Here is a 25,634-nt window from a genome sequence, read left to right on the forward strand (position 1 = left end):
AATTTGAAAGATGGGTATTTCGGACCTGAATACAAATTCCAAACTGCAGTAACTGCAAAATATGTCTTCCACGTTATTAATCGCCATTGACCACCAATCCTGTTGGTCGCTGCAATATTTGCGAATGTGGAGGGGCCAATAGACTTGTAAGCTTCCTGGGACAGTACACACACACACACACACACACATATTTATATATATATATATATATATATAGTCGTGAAGTGGAGTCCTTAGTTGCTGCAGGAATACGCACAAAGTAGAAGTACGCTCTTCGGAGACTTTATTTCCAACGTTTCGACCTGAGACAGGTCTTCCTCAGGATTCCTGAGGAAGACCTGTCTCAGGTCGAAACGGTGGAAATAAAGTCTCCGAAGAGCGTACTTCTACTTTGTGCGTATATATATATATATATATATATATATATATATATATATATATATATATATATATATATATATATATATATATATATATATATATATATATATATATATATGTATATATATATATGTATATATATGTATATGTATGTATATATATATATATATTTATGGATATATATATATGTATCTTTACCGAGTCCCTCGTCCCGTATCTCTCTGTTCTGCTACATGCATTACAAGGCACTGGCTCCAGCAGTTCGGATATGCCAATTGCTAACCCCGACCTCCGACCACGTTCTACGTGGCGGCCGCTGGGAAAGAAGACGTTCTACGTCTCCCGCGGTAGTCGAGGGGCGGCGCTAGTTGACCGGCCTCAGAGCTCTTGTAAATATAAAACCCCCGCTTTAAAGTCGAGAGAGAAGCCGCTGTGGGATAGCGTAATGGCGAACGCACCGCACCGGTTATGCGGAGATGTGGGTTCGAGTCCCGCTCCCGGAAAAACGGCGGATTTTTTCTCGACTTATATTTTCGCTTATTTATCAATGAATCAAAGAAACGTGACAAGCACACGTCATTCGGCCCTATTAAATATTTCGAAAAAATCCGAATAGCACTGGCAATGACGACTGCAACCTTGATATATATGTATATATATATATATATATATATATATATATATATATATATATATATATATAAATATATATATATATATATATATATATATATATATATATATATATATATATATATATATATATATATATACAGAAATAAGGTTATGTCTTAAACGACTAAGGAATTCGACAGGGGCACAGCAGCTAAAGAAAAGACGAACCACACGCTAGAACTTCAACTGAGTTTATGCCACGTAAACAGAAAAACACCGATAAGTACATGATACTTGAAGGGGTTATCATAAAACCGCAGTGAAAACACTATCCCTGATCCTGATATCACAGGCCAGATTACGGTAGCGACCCGTATCACATGGCGGAAATTAAACACACACGTGCAGACAGCCCTCATCCATCGCCCATCCTCAACCACCTTACCCTCCAAAAAACTGAATTTTTTTGACGATAGCGCCACCGATGGTGCGCTGCCGCATCCCTTCCCCCTCTGTTCCTATCAAAAGCGCTCACACAATTTCTCGGTCGGTTTGGGAGGACGACCTGTACATGACGCGTGTCCGGCATAAATCTGGTGTGCAACCTATGCACCTACGGCAATGATCAACCAGGTGGCCAGCCCCCATCTGCGCACTGACAGCAGCATGGTGCTCTCTAAGCCTTACATTAAGGCACCTGCCTGTTTGGCCAATGTAGCACTTTTGCACGACAGGGGAATTCTGCAGACCACCCTCGTCGTGCAATTCATAAACATGCCTGTGTGCCTTACGGCACCGCTGGGCTTGGCGCAGGGGTTATTCACCCCTGCAAAAAGTGCAAAAAGCCAGTAACGACCGACTTAAGAAGACGTTCCCGAAAGCACCAAGGGTTACCTAACGGAGAAACTGCAATCTAAAAGATATTTTAGTGCATGCTAAAACAGGGCCTTCAAAGCAACCAGTCATAGCCAGCTGCTCCCGTCCAAGATGCAAGACTTGCAGGCACCTGCAGACAGACTGCATTGTAACAAGCACAGCCAGTAATTATGCCCGCAAGATTAATTCAAGTTTTACGTGAACTTCATTCAACATTGTGTACATGTTGAAATGCTCAATGTGCCACAAACAGTATATAGGCGGAGTGAGTCAACCTATGAGCCTACGTCTTAATGATCACCGGGCAGATACTCTTAGCAGATCCTCCATAGCTGTAGCGCAGCATTTCAACAAACTAGGACACAATTTTGATGACCTTAAGTTGTATGTCCTTCAGTCAAACTTAAACTCTCCTACCGACAGAAAATACCGAGAATCCTATTTAATTCACAAATTCAACTTCATGGAACCTGCTGGAATTAATGCGTTTAGGGGCAACTTGGAATCCTTGCGATATTCGCAGGAAATACAGCCTTAGGAATTGTCTTTCATATACCTTATCCAAAGATTATGACCCCTCCCTCTGTTCCTAACTTCGTTACCTAATTCCTTACGCGCCCGCATCCCTCCAACCTTTTCTGTGGAATTCCATTTTATTTCTATTTTGTCCTGTATTTTTTGCTCCGCTTTGTTTTGTGCCCCGTACGTCACTATAACTTTATCTTTTCGTTTTTGAGTTTCAGGACAGGCCTGTTCCAGGAATGTTGCTGTTGGTGACACGTGCCATTTCAGTTGTGGGGCTATTTCTGTCTGTCTGTCTGTCTGTCTGTCTGTCTGTCTGTCTGTCTGTCTGTCTGTCTGTCTGTCTCTGTGTGTGTGTTTGTGAGTGTGAGTGAGTGAGTGAGTGAGTGCGTGCGTGCGTGCCTGCATGTGTGTGTGTGTGTGCGTGGGTGCGTGCGTGCGTGCGTTGTCTTCCTCCCTGTTTTTCTTTTTTCCTGGACCTAGATATCCCCCCCTTCTCAACCTTTTCGATTGACTGAGGCTTGCAGATAGTTACTGATAAGGACTCCTCTCACCGGCTGTTCTGCTTCAGGTGTTTCTGAGAACCTTTCGGTAGGCCGCGCGGCGGGGCAACAAACACCCTCTCTTTTTTTCTTTCCTAAAATTTCCCGGAATATCAACCCCCCCCCCCCCTGACTTCCCTCTTACCGACTTCGTGCCTCAAACTATACAACCTTCTTTCCCCCTCAATATCTCTCCCGATATACGCCCAAACCAATCCGCTTTCTCAATTCCACTTCCTTCTCTCCTCTCACCTGGGGACCTACCCCGACATAAAGCGTGCCAGCCAGGCGAGAGGTTGCCCTGACGAAGACAAGTGACTTTGCCGGGCCGTTGGCAAAAATCGTGCTTTTACCTTGTTCGAAGTGTTTCTTTTCTTGTGTTCTCTACCATCTTCAAAGTTATACTGCTCCCTATATATATAGATATAACTCTGTTTCTACTTACCTCAATGTGCCGCAAACAGTATATAGGCGAAACGAGTCAACCTATGAGATATACTTCAGTTAAATATATATATATATATATATATATATATATATATATATATATATATATATATATATATATATATAGACACATTGAGGTAAGTAGAAACAGCGACACATGAGAAAAACATTAAAAATAAAAGTTCACTGACGTTTCACGACAAGAAAGTAAGTCCTCTTCCTGGAACGTCAGTAAACTTTTATTTTCCCTGCCCCATCTGCTCATTTGTACTGGTCGTACGCTGCGAAGCGAACCAGCCCGACGCCCGCGGCAGTGTCGTAGTCTGCGATAAGTCGCGCTGGTGCAAACATGTGCACTAGACAAGTTTCCATCCAGGAATGTAAGCGAGCAACGCAACGGTGGCCGTTACTGGAGTGACTGTCATCGTCCGGGCAATAGGTTGCCCGGTGTTTCTGCTAGTTTCGGACGCACAAAAAAAAACGTATTATGAGCCACTGCTTACCGCACATTTGTGGATAAGTTTTGACCACCCTAATACTGTCACGACATACACAAATTCATTCTCGTACGGCGCCTTCTTCAAGCTACGTAGAAACACCGTCTGCGACCAAAACCGCGTGTGTAGCAAACGCAACCTTAAGTGTCCTTCAGTGGTATCTAACGATGTCCATATTACGCCCCTATTTTGAATAATACTATAGGTTATAGGTGTTGATTAAGTTACTTCGCAACATATTATGCAGAGGGACCGAAATTTAGTGCGCCAGAAAACGCATCCAATCAATTCAGGCATAAAAAAACTCCCACCTCCCCTCGCGGGAAGCCCTGTGTAGATGCGACGCATAGGCGGAGCGGCGAAGGGAACGCGTTTTATAGCGCTCATAACGTTGAGGGGACTGCGTAAGCTGGTCCCAGTCGATGACGACGTTGGCGTACTTGTAAAGCGGCGTGGACTCTAGGTGTTTGAGCCAAGCGTGGATGTTGCTTCACCGGAGAACGGCACACCGGTTATATGCGCAGCGCGCCCGAAGGAGAGGAAACCGCGGAAGAGAGAGTACTGCACATGCGCCGGCCCCAGCGCGTCTGCCGCGGCTATGACGCAACGTGCCGCGGCTATGACGCAACGCAATCCAACACAATCCACTTTAATCCAATCCAATCCAAATCCGATCCAACCGAATCCAAGCCAAGCCAAGCCAAGCCAATCCAATCCAATCCAATCCAATCAAATCAAATCCAATCCAATGCCCCTCGCGAGAGAGTGTTCGTTATCGGAGAGGAGAGGGGGTGAGCGGCGGAGAGCGGCGGAGAGCGCAGCTCGCGCGGCGAGGAGAATGGCAGAGGGGTGGACAACGCCGACAACAACGACGACGACGCCGGAGGGACAAGGCGAGTGAATCAGATGCTCTGCATCTAAAACCGAGATTGCGCAACGAAGTAAGCACGCTTCCTCGTGATATTGATTCTGGGCGTCTCCCTTTCGACGTGAAGGCCGACGTCCCTCATCGGATGCGGACAACCCGTCATTACCGAACGAGCCGGTGTTTATTAAAGGCGTTAGGCCCCGACCCGGGCCGTTCCCGAAAAGGCTGTGCACAGCCGGTCGTAACGAATGCGAATACACGTGGCGGATTTGGGAATGCCCAAACGGCACCTGGGCCACGCCCGCGCAAACGCACGCAGTCTTAATTTCAAAGTTTCCAAGTGCGGGCTGTTCCGCTCGCGAATGCCCCTCAGAGAAACGAACGCGAACTGATACGGGCGTCGTAATCGTAAACGGTGCCCGAACTACACTGCGCGCTGTCTCTGGATATACGCATCAAACTTGGTTAAGCCCGTCGGCATCCAAAATTCGGGCATCGCGTTCGCCCAGACATATTTGAAATGGCCCTCTCCTAGTATAGCAACAGCACCGTTCTGCTGCACCGGCGAGTTTCAGAGGGCAAACTACAGAGTGCTTAAAAGTTTGCGTCTTCGGCAAACATTTGGACGGCGAACTGCGCGCACCTGAGATCGAAATCTTTGAGAGTCCGTTTTGCGAAATCGGGAACACAGGAGAAATCGTTCAAAGTATTCCGTTCGTGCCAACCTAGAGTGTAACTGAGTGAGAATGCTTTGTTAAAAATTGACACGCAAACACAAACAATATTGAGAGAGACAGAGAGAGAGATAGAGCTTTCTTTTATGACAATGAGGTGCGGCCTGGTCCCTCATTTACCCCCACAAGTGTTATGCAGCTCCCATGGCCATGAAGCTTCTCAGTTCGGAATGCCATTGAAGATTTTTGTGGAATATTTTATCTCAGGATGCTTCAGTTGGCGTGTGTTATCCGTTAAGGCGACGCAGTTAAAAATTCATTGACGCAATTATGTCGACTGTGCGTACGATAAACACTTACTTCCTTATTATGGCTCTCTGGGCAATACCTGCGCGCATTATATGCGTTAATGCATCCTGGCCAGCGCAGGTCGCCGATGGTTGTATGCCCGTCGTGCCTTGCGGGACCCAGCCTTAGGTTCGTCCGCTTGAAGCGAAGCCATGGTGAAGACGGTGATGTGATCCACTGGACACAAATTACTTTGGCGCGCTCTACCATGTGGAGGGGGGTTTCCAGACAAACGCCGAGTTAGACAGAATTCCTCGCCCGTTTTATAAGTGGGAGAGCATGTTGCCCTGTTCCAGTTCGGAAACCAGCTTCGGTTGGTTGAAAGGGCTTTCGCAGCTGGCACCACGATTGGGCTCGTGAAATGAGGACACCACTCCACATTTTTTGTTTGCTAATAAAGAAGTTTATTCTCTCTTTCTCTACCTTTGCGCAGGTGAGTCGGATATCGTCGCAACGCATAACCTACCAGTTGGAAGTTAGAGCCCAAGTGATGAGGTGTAGCGTGCATTGGCAGGCAAGTAATGCCTCTTAGGGGTTTGTGAAACACGATTCCAGTTTCCTAGATGTCCTAACATTGATTGATTGATTGATTGATTGATTGATTGATTGATTGATTGATTGATTGATTGATTGATTGATTTCAGGGTTTAAAGCGCCGAGGCAACGCGAGCGATGAGAGAGAGAGAGAGAGAGAGAGAGAGAGAGGGGGGGGGGAAACGCTTATTAGGAGAAAAAAATCTGTCGCGATTGTCCTAGGAGTGGTGCCCTCTTTCCAGGGCCCTGGACACTTCTGCTCCTCTCCGGGCTCGAAGAATTAAGTCCTGAATCCCATAGTCGGAGCTGGCCAGAGCTGCCTCCCATAACGCGACCGTGTTTGTGACGGTGTTTCCTGAAGTCCAAGTGATAAGCCAGGCCCATGCTGCATGAAATAAGTTGTAAGAGTTTCGCATTTATTGCATGCGTCTCTGTGTGTTTGAGGGGAATATTTTCAAGGAGGGCTCCGGATTAATTTTGACCACCTGGAGATCTTTGACATGCGCCGAAACCTCGTACACACAGGCGTTTTTCCTTTTTGCCTCAATCAGAAATGCGGCCGCCGCGGCTGGGAATCGAACCCGCGGCCTCGTGCTCACCAGCACAACGCCTTAGCCACTGAGCCACCGCGGCGGGTATCTGAACAACGCCTACTCGCTCGTCGCGCACGGGCACGAAAACAGGTACGCGCTGCAAATGGCGTTCTCTATTAAACCATTGAAAGCATAAAGCTCCATGTCGACGTGATCCTTTCAGGCGTTTCCAAGCATATTGCCACAAAAGTCCCGATTTTGGCATTCTGCGTATCAGCACTTTTCCATCTTGACTACGATGCAAGTCATTCGGAGTTCCTAACGACTATGTGGCGCGTACCGAAATGTCGTGCTCAAAGACATTTCTTTCCACCTCCTTCCAAAAACAGAGGCCACAAGTATGACTCGAAAACACGACACCGCGAATATTAGGTTGAAGGAAGAGCAAGACTAGGAACAGCAAAAGCGGAAGCAAAGAGAAGTGGCACGAACACATCATGAAGGATTAGTCGGCAAGCACAAGCGTTGGCCAAGCGGTGGAAAACTGTCTCGACTCGTTAGCGCAGCCGACTGTAACGAACGTGGCTACCTTCGCCTGTATAAGCGAGGTACAGCGAACATACGACAGCCAGTGCAGACTACACCGCCGTGGACACACAATCTACTACAGCACTCCGCCAGGCTATGCACTCAACCGCCGAGAGCAGACGATCCGCGACCACCATAGAGTTAAGAAGAGCAGACGAAAATCCGAATAAAACGAGCAGACGACAGCGAGGCCGAAAGGAAAAAAAGCCGGCGGGTGAAACGTGAAGCGGGCGATAAGGAGAGGAACAAAAACGCCGTGTGGGAGGGGCAGCCGAGCGAGCGCAGCTTGTTATGCAAATGGCGGACTCAGTCGGGAGCGTGGACGGCCCCCTCCGGCCAGCCGGGTTGAACGGGCAATGCACCGGACGCCGCCATAACGCACGCACTCGCACGCCGCTGCAGAACAGGCGGATAGAGAAAGGTGGGGGGTAAAAGTGAAAGAGACGGAAAAGGGCAGCGCACACAAAGAGAAGCTTCGCTTTGCTGGCACGTCGGCAGAGAGAAGAGCAAGGTGCCCAGAGACGCAGTTGTGCATCCTGCAGAAAGGTAACAGCAAAGGAAAGTGCTTTCTTGAACAAAAGCTTGGCCCCATGTAATCCGATGCAGGTTAGAAAATCAACACTCAACTCAAACACACACACACACACACACACACACACACACACACACACACACACACACACACACACACACACACACACACACACACACACACACACACACACACACACACACACACACACACACACACACACACACACACACACACACACACACACACACACACACACACACACACACACACACACACACACACACACACACACACACACACACACACACACCTACAACAGCAGGTTGGCAGGAGAAGAATGGAAAGAGTACAACCCAGCAATATGATCATACGAAGAAGCAGGGCACCAACAAAAGAAAACAAGAATAAAGCGGGAAAGTTGACATCCGAGTGGAGACAGGGCGTGCAAACAACTGACAATCTGCAGTGGCTCGGTTTTCACGCGGCACTTTTTCGGTGACCAAGCTAACACAAAGAAAAAGCTTCACGTTTTTATGGTGGGGCCAAACAGGCCAGATGATCATTTTTTTAGCGTAATTAAAGCGGGTTCAGTGCGCGGCCTTGTTTGCGCGATTATTTACGATATTTTGGCGTAAAAAGGCTAGATGGTCTAAATTAAGCCGTTCCCGTCCACTAGACGCAGCCTTTCATTTCATACATGTTCACGCAGCAAGTGCAACCTTGCGTACAAATACATACCTACATAAAACGTGACCGTGCATGTTAATAGATGGAGCATTTGCATAGAGTAGGGTGATCTGCGTACTCGAGAACCGGGGTTCCTAGTTATCACTTTAAGATGCAGTAGCTGTAGCCAACACCAGAATGGTAGTTTTTCCTGCACGAAATAATGGACACCAAAGCGAGAACTAACACACGCCGTGCTACAGTGCAAGGTAAAGCTTTCGAGTATCAAGGCTGCGCCAGATCTTTTAACGCGCAACTTTATGTATATAATATTATGTAAAATATGGGCACCACGTTCCGGTGGTGTGAATATGCATGGTGGGGACCTGCTCAATACTCTGCCAAAACATAGCAAAATCCTGGTATTATGCCGAATGATAGTTCACATTGTATAAATCAATTGAACACCGCCCCCCTTCGACAAAAAATCCTGTGCCGACCAACATTTGGTGTCGGGTTACGCAGCGAACCTGTTTCGGCTTTCATTGCGTTGCACATATTCACGAAAAATTATGCGCGGTTGTTGTTGTTATTAAACTTTATTGACACACGTGTACACACGAAACAGATGAAACTATTTCATATGTGCCGCGCTTTCGAGGCGCTTTTTCAAAGAAAGTGCTACGAGTTGTGCCGCGTTTCCGCCAGATGGCGCCACGGGTACCGCGACCGAGAGAAGACGCAGTGAAACATCCCCCTCGCGAGGGGCACGATCAAATGCAGAGCATTTCCGGGGGCGCACGACGTCAAGTAGTTTGCGTTACCTGCTGACGAGAGAGCGCTCGTCAGCAGTAATTTGAATGAGTCAACGATATAAGGCGCGTTCGCAGCGTCCCATTCTGTGTCGGCTTTGTGGCGCAGTGGGTAGAGCACCATGTACATTGCGTTCCGCCCGCAGGGTCGAGGGATCAAAACCGGGCGCCGGATAGTATTTTTTTTTATATAGTAGGGACAACGACGGTGCGGACTACGGACGTAAACGCGGGTGACATCGTGAGTTACTGAAATGCTCTGCATTTAAAAAAAATCGGGGCCCGGTGTCCGCAGATTAGCAACGGGGATTCGCGCAGAGGATTCCCGTCCATGAGCTTCTCATGCACAATTCCGCCACTTTCTGTTGTAGGCCCGCAACTAGCTGTCTCATAATATCCTGGTTACTTTGTTACCGGCTGAAAAGTATCCAGGTTGGTTTTCAGCGTTTGAGTGGTCACTTTTCCATACGCATATTGTGTGCTAGCTTGTACCGTGCTCGTATAGGTTATTTTTTTTGCTGTCCACAAACCCCGCAGCCGATATCGGGAGAGTTTTAGAGCAGAATCAATCGTTCATCTGTGCGACGTTCCCCAGGGCCTCACTTTTAGTACTGTCATACAGGCCTGGCGTTGCTCTTACTTCGCGAAGGCGATTTTGAGCTCTCTCCTGGGCCGAAGATTGACGATGTACCTATACACATGAAAGACCTTTCCGAACTCTCAGGGGATAGAAAAGTCTGTTCAAATTAGCCGAAGTTTGAATCAATGGGGGTCCCTTTGGCGGCCCGTCGCAGGCTACCATTACGAGAAACGTTTGCGCAATAAAGTAGACGGTATTGCACCTCCTTCAGAGTCCACAAGAAAAAAAAAATTCGCTCCAATCCCCGCTGTGAAGGTGGTTGGACTGCGAAGCTGTAAACGGCACCCACAACGACCACAACGACTGACCCTGCGACGTCTTGAATTCACTTTAATTGCGTATTTTTATTTTCCCAGTGGTTTTTATGGCTGCCTATGGTAAAAACTGTTTTACACAGTTTGACGAGGCCCAAAAAAACCATTACAAGACAGCAAGGACGGCGCCACACACAAATAAAAATAAAAATACATACAATACCCAAAAAAACTATACAACGCAACCTGACAGTACCAGGTTTGGTCAAACGAGCATGCCTCTTTAATTTGTCCCAACCCTGTACGCTTCGCATGCACCCCTGTTTGCGGTACAGGAAGGGCTGGTTGTATGTTTTGTAAACGCACTTTTAAGTGCGAATGCACTTTATAAGCGACCCTGAATTCCGGCGACCGCCGTCCGTCCACATAGCAACAGCTGCGGGTGCGCGCGCTCCTCGTCTTCCTTGGCAACGGGGGGAGATGGGCGCGCGCTGCCTGGCCGCTGACATGGCACATACCCACGTGGGGGATTGGCCAGGAATCTCCTCGTCTTCCTTGGCAACGGGGGGAGATGGGCGCGCGCTGCCTGGCCGCTGACATGGCACATACCCACGTGGGGGATTGGCAAGGAATCGGGCGTGAGAAGGGCTAGAGTACTGACACGAAATTTCAAAGCTGAGATCCGCTCTAGCAATCAAGTACAACGACAACACAAATAGGTGCCTGTGCATGGCACATACCCACGTGGGGGATTGGCCAGGAATCGGGCGTGAGAAGGGCTAATGCACCCGCTTAAAGGAGTACTGACACGAAATTTCAAAGCTGAGATCCGCTCTAGCAATCAAGTACAACGACAACACAAATAGGTGTCTGTGAATAAATGCATATTTCTTTCTTTGTAGTTGTGTGTGTGTGTGTGTGATCTCTCTTTCGCGAACATTACCGAACCGCGCAAATTCAACTTGTGCATTCGCACTTTCACATTCTTCCCCTCGGGGAAATGCGGGGAAATTTTTTTCCAGTGAATTTTAAAGAAAACACCTATCAGACGATTGGCGATATGGCTGACTGCGAAGTTAACCCAGCCTTCTAGAAAGTGCGCCACATGCGACGCAAAGGACTGTTATTAAAGCTTTTTATAAAAGCAATCCGCTCGGTCAACAATCTTTTTGAGGGGAGCCATCTAAATGTTGAAGTTCCCATTCGTCTAAGCTTTCTCCACTGCGGCGGCGATCCTAAGGCTCAGTCGAGTGGAATCCATCTGAATCACTTTACTGGCGTCCTTTCCGGTCCGTCGGGCACGCAAGAATGGTGTCTTTGCTCCCGTTAAAAATGTTTGTATTTTGCGTTAAAACGCAGAAATATTCACTGTTGCTTGCAGCTGGTATTGAAAAATGAGATTAGGTATACCAATTCACACTTGCCTCTTCCGGTTTTTTTTTTTTTCTTATACGGTAATACCTCTAAATCGAAGAAACATCGGGAAATATTTGGAGATAAGAAAAGTTCCGTGAATGGCCATGGAATATCGACTTCTTAGCGAACAATTCCCTACTACTTACCAGCTCTTCAACAGCAGCTTCCAATTTTGTTTTTTATAAAAGTTTGAAAGAGAAAAAGAGAAGAGACAAGTCAAGTTTCACCGGCTGAGTTTTGAGGCACTGCATCGTAAAAGGGACCCGCGCTCTCCGTTGTGTTTTCCCTCGCACGACACACTTCTATATTATAGTACTGTACATCTGCGAAAATCTCTACCGTCACACGACGGGGTACCAGAGGGTTTCTTGCCGAGCTTCACGTTCGGAGAAAACATCGGCTTTGGGTTAGACGGGGCTAAAAGATAAAAAAAAAAAAAAAACGATGGACTTAGGCGTTGCAGTATCGCGCGAATGTTGTGAAACAGTCCACGGCGGCGAAATTTCCGATCCACTCTCAGTCAAGATATCGAGAAGTTTGGCCCAAAACTACGTCGGAATAAAGGGCAACAAATACATGGGACGAATAGGACATGGTCCGCTGCTGCGGAAAATTTCCACTTCGCAGATTTTTTGAGATACGCGAGTTCGAGTTAACAAGGTATTGGTGTATATATTCTTTAGTACACTATTCTAAATAAAACATTCATTTGGCAGTTATAGCTGAGCGGTGTCTCGTCTTCTTCCTTCGTCGTGTTCCCTGATCTGTTTTTTTCGCTTGATCAGGACCCCAGCACGGTCGCTGGGTTGAAAAGCGTACAAGGCAACCGTTCACTACAACCTACGCCAAGTTCCCGCACAGCCGCATTAAACATTACTTGGTTTCAAGCAGGCGTGGGGGATTGATCGATTAACCTTCCGATTAATCGATGAATGCGTTAGTGGCGATTAATTTCTTTAATCGGTTAAAGTCATGTGAGGAACATGAACCAATAGTGTCATGCTGAATGTCTGCGCAAGCTTCGCGAGGATCTTACTCGTGAATACACAACCACGTCTCATAGCGAAACGATGCTAGCCTACAGACGAACCACCCGCTGATAGCCCAGGCCTTAGGAAAAACGGGCGTTTTAATAAAAGGCACGAAAATAGGCGAACGGGCACTCCAATCACTGCGGCGTTGGATAGACTAACTTATGTAGGTAAGCCACGATTGGGGAGCGCCCCCTCCAATTCCTTCTTCCACAAATGCTGTGAAAGACAACAAACACGGCGATAAGAGTACCGGCCGCACCAACGCCATGACGATCATCAGCTTACCTCATCTGGAATCGTTGTGAATAGGCCTAGAACCATACCGATGTACGAAAACGTCGACAGCCTTCTTTGCCAGCGAAGCAGTGCCAACGACCTATGAATGCCATGAATTATTCGAAATGGACAGTGTGTCTGTAAAAACATCTGTAAAACGGGATTTTTTCTTATTTGTCTCCTTAAGAAACGCGTCCGATTAATCGATTAATTACCCGATCAAAACCTGCCGATTAACCGGGTTGCCATTTTTAACCGACGCCAAGCCCTATGGAAGCCGGTCTGAATTCCCCCCGCGGAGGAGCCGGGGGGGCTAAACAAGACAAAATGCTTCGCAAGGCCTAGGGAAGTGTTTACTTTCTGAAGTCAATTTTGCTTTGTACGGGATTATCCCCGTCCTTTCCGATAGATATGCGTGCCGCTGAGAGCATATGCAGCATTTTGAGAGAGAGAGAGAGAGAGAGAGAGAGAGAGATCAAACTTTATTCAACGCGGCCCATGTCCGGTCTACCGAGAATGTGCTTCTGGTGGGCCTGGAATGAGTTTGACTAACAGGACGTGGGAAAAAAAAAGCGGTGTGACTGCCGGAAAGCTGGCGCTTAAAGGAGCCATGAAGACAAAATACAAGTTGGGTTTATTAGAAAGACTGCTTAGTCCCGATAACAATGATACCAATATCATCGCAATCTTCGAACAAATAACGGAGATATTGAAGAAAACGTGTGAAGCAGTCGCGACCCCCTAGCCAATTTCCCGCAACTTTTCTATGACGTCACGGAACCTTGTTTGTGCGATTGGCGGCCGCCTAAGTGACCTGTCGCGACGACAAATTACTGGACGTCTGTAATGGTGCCTCGAGTTCCATTTGACCGCATCACTTGAATGCTAACGTGCCGTTAACCCACTGAAAATTATGTTTTATTGTTGGCCCGTATGACGTCATTCTTGCTCATAACACGTCAGTGTGGCGCAAAATTTGAAAGTTTTTAAATACTTCTTGCTTTTTTTTCGTTAAAAAACATCTTTTGTGGCTCTAATGGAGCTGAGTGAGATACTGAATCCTAGTTCTTTCAAATTAAACGAAGTTGTATTTTGTCTTCATGGCTCCTTTAAACCCAAGGATTGACACCATACGGTCAAAATTAATCCGTAGCCCTCACTACGCAGCCCCTCAGACAGCCCCCAGGTGCATCTTTGGCGCGCAAGGACGCTAAAAAAATGGATGTTTCAGTTTCAAAAAAAAAAACATATTCGTTTCCCGCGTTCGCCAACGTTAAGGAGAGAATACACAGAGCGAATATGCCACGAAAAGTCGACGAACAACGCCCGATTGCGCCAGCCCTACGCGCGTTGGCGGAAAAACGTCGTCCGCCGTCAATCTAGCTAGGCCAGAAAAGTTTCCAAGCGGCGACGTGGCGGCAAACCGACGGAACCAATCAGGTGTTCCGAGTTCCTCTCCATGGCGTGTACAGAGCTCTGGCGGACGGCTGCTCAGGAAGCCTTTGAAAGCAAAAAACTTGATAGACGTACGCTTGGCTCCCGCCTGCTCGAGCTATAAAAAAAACGGATTCTAAATCAGAGATCTTTTGAGGAAAATGAGATTGCAACGAGCGAAGTCCGAGCAGGAGCGAGCGAAACCCGATACCGACACAATTGCCGTGGCTTGTGTCACCGAAATAGGCGTGTACGATAGTTTCCATTTAAAGCGAAGCTCTTTATAAAATCACAGTTCGTGTGTGCGTACCTCGCGACAACCGCCCAGCGTCCCCTGCGCACCTTTGTCGCGCCAAACATACCCACTTGGGAGATTGGCCAAGACTGGCAAAAAAAAAGCTCCAGCGTTCGCCATAATCGTGGGAACACTTGCTCGGAACTAGAAAGACACGTCATAGCGTAGGCCCCTTGAAGGTGACGACGAATGATTATCACCTCCAAAAAAATGAAGGAAGCTCACACTTATAGCAACAGTGCTCGAGTAAAGACAGTTGCGGCAGCGAAGAAGAAGCCAATCGGCTGCAATCGTGGCCTTGAAGCGTCGTGATGGCAGTGAAGGTTGCGTCCAGCTTCGCTTCCTTTACGTCTTACGCGTTAGTGTGAGCTTCCTTCATTTTTTAGCTTACATAAAAGCGATCAGGCTACATTAATTGTATTAACTGCAATTCGGGGCTTCTATGCAAGATCCGCGCGTGAGGAACAGGCGGTATCACTGTGAAGGTGTCTCAAACACGGCAAAAACTAGGAGCAACAAGCCGTATGTATTGATGGCCTAGTATGACGTGATGACGACAATGAAGATTATTATGCTCGGCGGCTTTCCCTTTCAAACGAAGTTGCGTTGCACCGTGACATTAGGCGTAACGCCACTGTACAGCGTCCCAAATTTTTTAAAATATCGCGGGAGCGACGACCGATGGTCATGTCACCGTCTTATCATGGTGTTCACCGGGAAAATAGGCGAGGGTACGCGCGCGCGCATAGACCTATCTGTTGTGGCAGCGTCGCCTGCACAGCTGTTCTTCCCAGGGCAACACATCCCCTGTTTTTCTCATCTTGCAAGGCCGCTTCCCTACCGCCAAAGGTAGCCAGGCAGCGTGGGGCACAAAGTCATTCAGATGCAGCGGCAGGGGGTGTAAACACCGCCTGCTGCTGCATCTGAATGACTTCGTTTCCTTGAGAGTGGTATACCACTCTCAAGGAAACCACGTAGCAGACGACACTCATACAGCAGATAGCCCTGTGCGCGTGCGCGTACCCTCGCCTATTTCGGTGCTGAACACCGTGATAAGGCGCTGACATGCCGGTCGGTCGTCGTTCCTGCTATATTAGCTTGTTTTAGCTGACCGTTTTTAAATGCAGAGCATTTCAGTAACTCACGATGTCACCCGCGTTGACGTCCGTCGTAGTCCGCACCGTCGTTGTCCACACCCCTCCCCCTACACTATATAAAAAAAACACTATCCGGCGCCTGGTTTCGATCCCTAGACCCTGCGGGCGGAACGCAATGTACATGGTGCTCTACCCACTGCGCCACAAAGCCGACACAGAATGGGAGGCTACGAACGCGCCTTATATCCTTGACTCATTCAAACTACGTCAAGAAGCTGCTGATACAACGCATTCACTACCACCAACTCCCCAAACACTAAACGTTAACGCAATACACCCACCCCCTATGCGACGCATTTACTCGAGTCCCCCTCGCGGGGAGATGGGCGCAATTTTTTTGATCGTTTATGGGCAATTATTCACGGTCCGCTCCGCTCCGATAGCAAGCGGGGGCGCCATTGCGCATGCGTGGCGCCATTGGCCGCGAATGCCATTGGCTCCGGTTGCGCTGAGCCTGCCGCCGATACCGAAGCGAACCGTCGAAAACGGTTAGCTAAAGCTCTCTATTATTAAACATTTGGGAGGCTGTACAACCACCTGGCCATTAGAAAACCTTTATGGTATTTTTGTTTTAGCCTGACTTCTTCGTTCGCATGTTTTCCTAGTTGGAAACTTCGGCTTCGACATCTGAAGAGACCAAGCAGACTACGTATGCAAGGTGCGACCCCGGACGGAGTCCCCGACCTTCTTAAGCCTCTTTCGCGCTCGGGGGAGATACTCGGAAACAACGCTTACGCTAATTCGGCCTACACACCGCACGCTATATACAAATGGACAGCCCCTGCATTGTCCTAGCTCCACCCCTGGCCACACTGTGGTTGCAATGCCACACCAAATTTATTTCTTCTAATCTGGCTCTGACCCGCCTTCGATAGAGGCCATGCGCGGACAGTAGCAACTGGCCCGGCACCTACATCCGAATCCGAACACATACGTCATGAGCGGGAAGATCCACTAACCCTCGAAATGATTACCAAATGCGCTCTTGAGAATTGTCTCTTCAAACTAGTGTGGTCATTCGTTCGACTGCCCTAGAGTGCGCCTCGCGCATTCCATCTGCCCCGTTTAACTTTGTGTGAAAACTGAAAAAACAATGAGTGAACTGGGAACCCCACATGAACAGCGAGCCTTTGATGAACATGTAAAAAATTTTGTGTGAACAGAGAACATCTGCTGAACTGCTCTTTTCCCTATCTTTATACCTCCTACCTTTTGAACTCTCTCCCCACAGGGCATCTGGAGCTATTCACTCTCTGACTCTCTCTTTTACTAACCTGAGCTGTTTTTTAATTCACTTTCCCGTTAACCTTAAGGCCAAGGGCTTCCGGAAGCTGGATGTCTCCTAACTGAGGACTGAACGGATACCTTTTGCACTCCATTACAATATGTCGCATGTTTTCATGCTACCTGCCGCAACCTGCGAACAGTTCTTCCTTTACCTTCTTGCGGATAAGCTTTTTTGTCCGCAAGCAACCCACCCGGGCTTCAAAAAGCAATGCACTACCTTTGGTATTATCAAAGAACTTTTCCCTTGTGATCTCCCGCTTCCCTATTCCGTGCATATCCATAGCCTTCTTTGCGGTCATCCCTTTTCCCAGTTCGTTGTCTCCGATAAATTCAATTCATTTTATATTGCCTTGGTCGTTTCCCCTGCGCTTCCAGCTTTCACATACTTTGCCCTAAGACTTCTGGTAATTTTTCTCCTCTGTGTGCACATGGTTTTCATGTAAAGATACGTTACACTTTGGCTGCCCATCTCTGATCATCAATATTCGTAAGTCGTTCTCCAAAACATACTTTGCTCTGTACTTGTCTCACTTCGAAGGATGCCCATCCCATGTCTCCCTGCACTGCCCAATTATTGTTTTACTGTGTGCTTCTAATTCCAATCGACCTACGGCCCTCTGATTTACTTCTAGCCCTGATTGAATCTCTGATTTGACACACACTACTCCGTTTGGAAAGGTGAGTGCTGGTACCATTACTCCCTTCCGGATTACGCCCGTGTGTACGAGATTTCGGCGCACGTTAAAGATCCCCATGTGGTCAAAATTAATCCGGAGCCCTCCACTACGGCGCGCCTCATCGCCTGCGTTGCGTCGGCGCGTTAAACCCTACAATCAACAATCCCTTCCGGATTCCTCTCACTACTTCATATCTGTCATATCCCCACAGTGCTTCATGATAGAGGCATTTCTTTTGTGTTTAATTCGTAAATGCTACTCATTAGTTTTTAGCTACGCCTGATCTTCGCTTATCCATATGCCCAGATATTTGTATTCCGTTACCCACGGTATTGCTGCTTGTTGACCCAATAGCGATTCGTTACGAGCGCCGTCATTAAAGACCACAACTCCCGACTTTGCTCTTCTAAACTCTAAACCAGTTGAGTGGCTCCTCCCCCGCACATATTATGTGAGCTGCGGCAGACACAGTTCGCTATCTGCTAGCAGTATTATATCATCTACTTAAATCAGTCCCGCGATATGTTTTTCCACTTCCTGTCCTTTGCGGCTATAACCTAGATTGAAGCATATTTTAATGTCTTGAAGCTTTCTTTCTAGTCTTGTCATGTACAGCATGAACAGCAATGGCGACAGAGGACAACCCTGCTTTAAACCTCTATTTGTGACTACCGGGTCCGTGCACTTTAGGTCCTCCCAGGTAATTTGCACCTCGCTCACATTGTAAATTCCCTGCAACAGCTGTATAAAGTGATTTCCTAATTCCTCCCGCTCAAGTATTTCTACGCAGACGTTTTCTATCCACATTATCGTAGGCTTCCTTTGTATCGAGAAATGCTATCCATAATGGTCGCTTTTGAGCCATTGACACCGCAGTGCATTGGGTTAGGACAAATAAATTGTCCTCTAAGCGCCTGCGTCATCTGAAGAATTCATTGTGTAGTTCTTCCAGTACGCCGTTCCCCTCAATACTCTTCTAGTTCCGCTTCTATGGCTTGCATTGCCAGCCTGTATGTCACTGGGGCAATTGTAATAGGCCTGTACGGGTTGGCACCAGCCCTTTCTTCTTTATCTTTATATATCAGGTTTACCCTGCTCTTACGCCGATCGCCCGGTACATGCTTAGCTTTTCTCACTTTTTCGATTGCTCAAATCAGTTATGCTTTGCTTTTTGGAACCCGTATGTTCACGAGCCGTGTAGGAATTTCATCCGAACCTGCTGCCATGTAAGCAACACACTTTCTGCGGCTTTTTTTTTTTTAGATTACTTTCTCCAACTTTAGTTCTCTATCTGTGGGAACCTTAGTTGCCCCCACTCGCTAAACGCTGTAATCATCTCTTCGTTATTCTGAACTTCTCATGTATGCTTGAGCGTATGTGCCGTACCGCCTTTTCCCTTTTATCACCTTACCTTCACCGTTTAAGACATGACGTTGTACTTCTTCATTCTTTTTTCTTAGTTCCTTTACGTGGTTCCAGAACTTTCTCGGCGCGCCTTTATCCATTGCCCGTATATTCGAGACCCATCGTTCACTTTCCCGTTCAAGTTTTCGCCGTACAAATTTTTGCACTTCTGGCAGCTTCGTTAGGCGGCACCAATTCCACTTCAACGTTATTTCCTTTGTTTGCATTGCCACTCGGTTGGCCTCCCTGTGCTCTCTCGATGCTGGCTGTCTCTGTGTTATAGCTTTCTTGATTTCGTTGTTCCACCAGCTTCTTGGCTTCCTTTGTTCTTTCTAGTAGTTGCGTTATTTTCATTCCTTATCTTTCCTTGAATAAAACCAATTAGTGCATTGTATTCCCAATATTTCGTAGGCTGTCTCTCGATTTCCGTCTCCAGGCTTTTGGCAATATTACCTTTCCCCTAATCGTTTAATTTCAAGTCGCGACCCACCGTTGTCGGGTTTTGATATTCCATTTTTTCAGGAGTGAAAGTTATCCGTTTAAGGTCACTTCCTAAGCTGTGCGCTCCTATTTCAACTATTTCCATTACCACCAGCTTTTCATACACTCATTCCTCCGATGGGAGGCTGTAATCTGTACTGGACTGCTTTTCTCCTTGCTCCCAAGTAATTTGTCCGTGACATTTATTCTCTCCGGGTCCGTTAATGATCCCCAGGTGGTCAAAATTAATCCGCAGAACTCCACTACACCTCGCCTCATAACCCAGATAATTTCGGTGCGTGAAGCACCCACAATTTGAATTTTTGAAAACAATAATTTTTTTTTTCTCAAACACCGCTCAGAAAGCTGACAGCGGCGCACCAGACATGGCTGCGGTGCTACCCATTGCTGACAGCTATGCAAGTTTAAATAACCCTGGTAGAGCAAACTACGAAGACTGCACCCGTCCCGTTCTCAGACAAACGCATTTCCACCAATACTAATTGTTGACACGCATCGCGGTATTAACAGTGCATTTCCGTTGCCTTTCTTTTTTGGTAGTGTCTATTATCCCGGCAGCCGGGAGAAGTACCGTCAGAAATTTCTCACGGCAGTCGCTGCTTATTGGCTAAGCAGGCTAAGCGGAGATTCAATCTGATTAATAACCCTTTAAAAAGCGGTGTCGGCGCCTGCCCTTGTAGCGCTGTGGTATGGCGCTTGGTTTTAAACGAGAAGGGTCAGGTTCGAGTCCGACGTTGCGATGTTTTCTTGTTTTTTTAGCTTTCGGAATTTTTTGGTCATCCGGATTTTGTTAGCGCTTTTTTTTACTCTGGTTTTTACTATATCGAAAGATCGACGCACATGACTTCTAGAATTGGTTGAATTCCATTCAACACAGGTTGTGTTCTGTGTCGTTGGGCTGGGTTAGATTAGGTTTGTTGCAGTTTGGCGGGATTTGTGTAGGTTATGACGCGTTCGGTTAGGTTACGTAAGGTTCGGTCAGGTTATGTTACGTTAGGTTACGTTGGGACGTAATATTATTCAGCACGTTTTCCGTCAGCCAGCTTTTATGGAAACTGCCGTGAGAAATTCCCGAAAGTAATTCTCACGGCTGCCGTGAGATTACACGCAGCCTTCTTTTTTTCTTTTTCAGTTCAGGCCGCTAGCTGGAGCCGCAGACCACACATGAAGCCTCAACATCTGTGGTGCAACCAACGCTCGCTCAACCGAGGTCCCAGTCGTAGGCAAAGCTTACTGTACTTTGGTCATTCAATGCGAGTAAGAAGAAATGCGGCGGCCAAGAACACAGAAGAAACCAAATGAAGTTTGTTTACTCTGTGTATGTTCTGTGTATTGTTTGTACTCTCCAGAAACAGAGCACCCTCACTTGTATCCCTCAGATAAGCGCCCATAACCTCCAACGACGAATTTCTGTTTCTCTTCAAACACTAACCGGCCTTTGCTTTCTGTTTGTTTTTCCAAGCGCAGAAACTGGGAGAACGCGGACAGCGGTCTCAGCTCGGGCGCCCGAGAGCCCGCTCCTCTGTGACGCATAGGCGTGTTGAACAATCGACCGGCTGTGTCCGAACCAAGAAGTTGTCTCTCCCACCGTGCACCCCGTCCGGCCATTTGCTCAGGAATATCTTCGGCATTGCGGGTTGCCGCCATCACTGCTACCAAGCTTGAATAATCAAATAAAGAACGCAGTATACAGTTGCTTACAGGACCCCACATATCTGGAAGGTCAATAAATTGTGAAACAAAAAAGAAAGCCCCCAAGATAGCGGCGCTCGTTCGCTCAACGTTACACAGTCGCAACGCTATAAAACTTGTTTAGGACCTTTACTTTACGTTTGTACCTACTTTTTTGCAAGTGCGTGACACTAGGACGGTGCTTCGTGATTTTATTAACACCGATTTAAATTAGCCGTCACGGACGGCAAAACAGCTGAAAGCTAGAGTTATCACAAGGTGCCGTTGATTTCCGAATAACGAAGCGTGCTAATGCCAACAAAATTAACAATAAATGTGGTCAATGCAGCCTTACAAATATATAAAAATATAATATCGACATGCGCTATCTCGAAGAAAAAGTTGGGCCCCGAAATGTTCGCTGCTCCTTTAAAACACTTGTTATCTTTTTGGTTGTGATCGGAGTACGAAAATGAAGTCAACAACCTCCAACACCGAGCTGGAAAATTCCTATCGCTCAAACAAATGTAAAGACTGGAACACAATAGCACAACGGAGCGTTTCAACACATGCCGCGCAGTCACAGGAGCACTTCACCGCCACCGCCACCGACAACAAGCACACCGCAGAAGTCATGCGCGCCGCAAAATTCGCACCAACACACGTGAAATCCGTGAACGACGCGTCAAAAAGGGCCACCGTCGCGCGAGTTTCAAGCATTTCAGGCCGCGAAGGCAGCTCTGCAGGCTACCAGCGCGCGCGGCCGGTCTTTCCGCGTAAACAAACCGTCCGCTTGCCGCAGTCTCACTGGTCTCACCTTTGAAGCTCTCGGAGCGCTGTGGCTTCGGCGGACGAGATCGCTGCTACTCTTGCCGGTCATAACGCAGCGACACGTGGCTCCTTCGCACACAAGATAACTGGCACCAATCGGCGGAACGATAAGACGCACACGACGACGATCACAGATCACACGAGCCGCAGAAATCTCCGCATTCCAGGGAAGCACGGCTCGCGAAGGCAGCCGCTGTTGGCTGCCATTTTGGATGGGAGGAGGTAGAGCGGAGGGCGCCGTGGAAAAACGAAACAGAAACAGAACAAAACCGGTTTGGCGACGGCGGTGGCGACGCGGCACGGAGGCGAACGGAAGCACCCGGACGGAGAAAACCCCGTTTGGGCGGTGTCGGCGCACACACCGCTGCAGGGAGAAAACTGGAGCAGTTTCGGTTTCGTTCTCAAGTTCGGCGGAATTCTCCGCTTGGATGTGATAGTGACTCTCCTCTGGCGCCGTTCTCCGAGCGTAGCCGGCGGCCCGCATTTTATCACATTAATGATTTAGCACACCGTCCTTTTAAAATTTTATTAATGTGTGCAATCGTCTTTTCCGTTTCCGCAGAAACGGCACGATATTACTTGAAACACACTGACGTTATTGGAACGTAAAACTTCTCCGTTGTACTTTCTAATCCCAATTATCAATCCTGTTTTCAAGAAAACGAGAAAACTGAGTCCAATGCGCTAATTATTAAGAAAGTTCACCTACAATTACCCACATTGCTTGTTATTTTTCGAACTTTTTTTCGTTAAAACAAAAGAAAATGCGAGAATAGGAGCTACTATAAATTTTTAGTCGCCTTTATTTACACCACAGAGGAATTATGCAACCATGAATCAAGAGTTGTTGTTGTATACTTAAGTAATGTTACAAAATTCGAGAATCAGGTCCAAAATCAGACTACATCGGGACCTCGTAATAGCGCGCCCCTAAATTAATGTATATAAAGCAGTAGCCAAGTAAGGCGAAAAGTGAAACAAGGACGCAGGTTCTACGCCTGGCCCCGGCGGCCACTTTTCTGATAGAAGCGAAAAGCAAAAACGCCAGTGCGTAGGAGATTTCGGACATTTGTGACGTCGGGGTACTATACGAGATGCCGTTTTCATGCGGGGAGGCCTATATCGGCCAGACGGACAGATGTGTGAATGACCGGGCACGCGAGCAATGTTCTTCTCTCAACAATAATACGCGCGCGCATTTACCCGCGCATTTCGAAGATTCCATGCCTGAAAGTTCTTTGGGAAAATACAGACTTTTCTTTGAGAAGATGCGAATTCTCGGCAGGAGTGATAGTAAAGTAGCGAGGGAGCTCTTGGAAGCGTTTTATATTAAAAAAAAAAAAGGGACAAGTGCGTCAGTGATACATCTGTGTTTTTGCGTGCCACCAAGTTTGAATTTTAGGAAACGTCACCTTGATTGTGCATATCATCTGTTTGGTGCTTTCCATAAGTGTCATTCCAGTAAGCATCTTCCTTGTGATACGTGTATAAATAGGAGATGATGTTTCAATAAATGTTAGTTGCAAGTGAGCGCTTGTCCCGTCGTTCTTCCTTTGTGTCGTTGTCCAAGTCACGCTCTATTTTTCAACCGCGTAGGCCGCATTGGTGAATGGGTATAAGTGTCATGTGGCAGGCAGGGCGTTCAGTCAATCCACGATAACGACAGCGTGCATACGTTAGCACTTGTCCAGTGGTACTTATGTGCCCTGCATTTTTATCAGCATAATCTCTTCCTCACTACGACGTTGTCTTCCCCTTATGACGGACAGGCTCATCGAAACATTCGTGTCGCAAAATTGGTTGATTTTTTTTTAAATCAAGGTCAAAACGCAGTCTGCACACGGGCTTTGAGACGACCCGTGGTGGAGGGATGCGGAATGATTTCCGACCACCTGGGCATCCCTAACGTGCGCCGAAATCTCGACACACCGGCGTTTTCGCTTTCTGCCTCAATTTGTACAGCAGCCACCGCGGCCGGGACCTAACCCGCGTCCTCGGGCTCACCAGCGCAACGCCTTGCCCACTGAGTCACCGCGGCGGGTGTCGGGGAAATTTGTCCTCTCGTACAGAGAGTCGCAGAATATTCTTTAAAAATAGTTCCGACGCTACAAAAAAAAAAGCAAACAAACAACAAGTATCTACCCCACGGCCCATAATATCGGCTTGAAAATCTTGGCTGATGACAGGAAATGGCCGTGAATAAGCTTTTTTTTTCCCGCGAAAGCACCTCTTCAACTTTACCCGAGAATACAATTTATAGCCAATTAGGAACTATTTAAAAATACGTCAACCAAGCGTAATTTGCGATGAGACCTCTTTATCTCTCTCACCCGCGGCTGTGGCTCAGTGGCTAAGGCGTTGTGCTGCTGATCACGAGGTCGCGGGTTCGATTCCCGGCCGCGGCGGCCGCTTTTCTAATGGAGGCGAAAAGCAAAAAAAAAAAAAAAACGCCCATGTGTACGAGATTGCGGTGCACGTGAAAGATCACCCTCAGTTGGTCAAGATTAATGCGGAGCCCTCCACGACGGCGCACCTCATCGCCTGCGTTGTGTCGGCGCGTTAAACCCCACAATCAATCGATAATTCTTCTCCCTGTCATAATTAATCTTTAAATTTTGAGGTCATATTTGTGCTCAAGGTGCGGCGAGTGGCTCTGTTACCGCCATTATTCCGCAAATACTGTGATAGCGGAGACCTTGACAGATGTGACCATGTTTTCAAAGAACGAAACTTTATTATTTCGTTGGGGGCGTGGTAGCTCGGAAAAGACGGAAACGAATTCGTCCGATCAGGTCAGCCTTACGTGAGAACTCCCAGAAAGAAATATTCGCTCTCGGGTTTTACATTGCGCTGAATAGGCATAAAACATTCGCCACTACTGAGCAGCGGTCCAAGTGTGTGATGGGTGCTGTGATTGTGTTGTATTTATTGTGTATTTATTTATTTACATAACCGCACGGAAGTAGTAAGACAATTTTTCTCAAATGGGCGGGGATCGGGGTTATCGGTTATGGGGAGGAAAAAAGTTTGCCGAAAAGAACACAACACTTACTTACACGCTGACTGGAAAAAAAAAATTCGGGGGAATGCATTTCAAAAGGGGCGATAGTTCCACGCAAAAATACACTTGTAAGCAACCGTATTGTGACCAGCAAACAAACCATATGAACAGTACTAAAAACATTTACGCACAAGTGTTCGCGTAAAAATATGAGAGGTTTCCACAAATGTTGCAACAGCGTAAAGAAAGCAGAAAGGCAGCCTTAATACCATAATCAAGACCCCAAATGATGATATCCTTTTGCGATATTTTACCGTG

At 47.3% G+C, this 25,634-nt stretch overlaps 1 protein-coding gene across 2 annotated transcripts in view; it reads right to left on the reverse strand.

Annotated features, from left to right (window-relative positions):
* Positions 1–22,568, reverse strand: part of LOC144141113 (protein O-mannosyl-transferase Tmtc3-like) — a 232,620-nt gene extending 210,052 nt beyond the window's left edge. The window contains exon 1 of one of the 2 annotated variants that reach the window (XM_077672639.1): positions 22,302–22,568. In XM_077672639.1, the coding sequence (XP_077528765.1) occupies positions 22,302–22,364 (63 nt within the window). In that variant the 5' untranslated portion in view covers positions 22,365–22,568. The remainder of the gene's footprint in view (positions 1–22,301) is intronic. The other variant, XM_077672640.1, reaches the window with a different exon arrangement.
* Positions 22,569–25,634: the final 3,066 nt, after the last annotated feature.

The sequence above is a fragment of the Haemaphysalis longicornis genome, unplaced genomic scaffold, assembly GCF_048455015.1.
Source record: "Haemaphysalis longicornis isolate Haplotype H1 unplaced genomic scaffold, Haemaphysalis longicornis Haplotype H1 scaffold_6, whole genome shotgun sequence".
In the NCBI taxonomy this organism is placed as follows: domain Eukaryota; kingdom Metazoa; phylum Arthropoda; class Arachnida; order Ixodida; family Ixodidae; genus Haemaphysalis; species Haemaphysalis longicornis.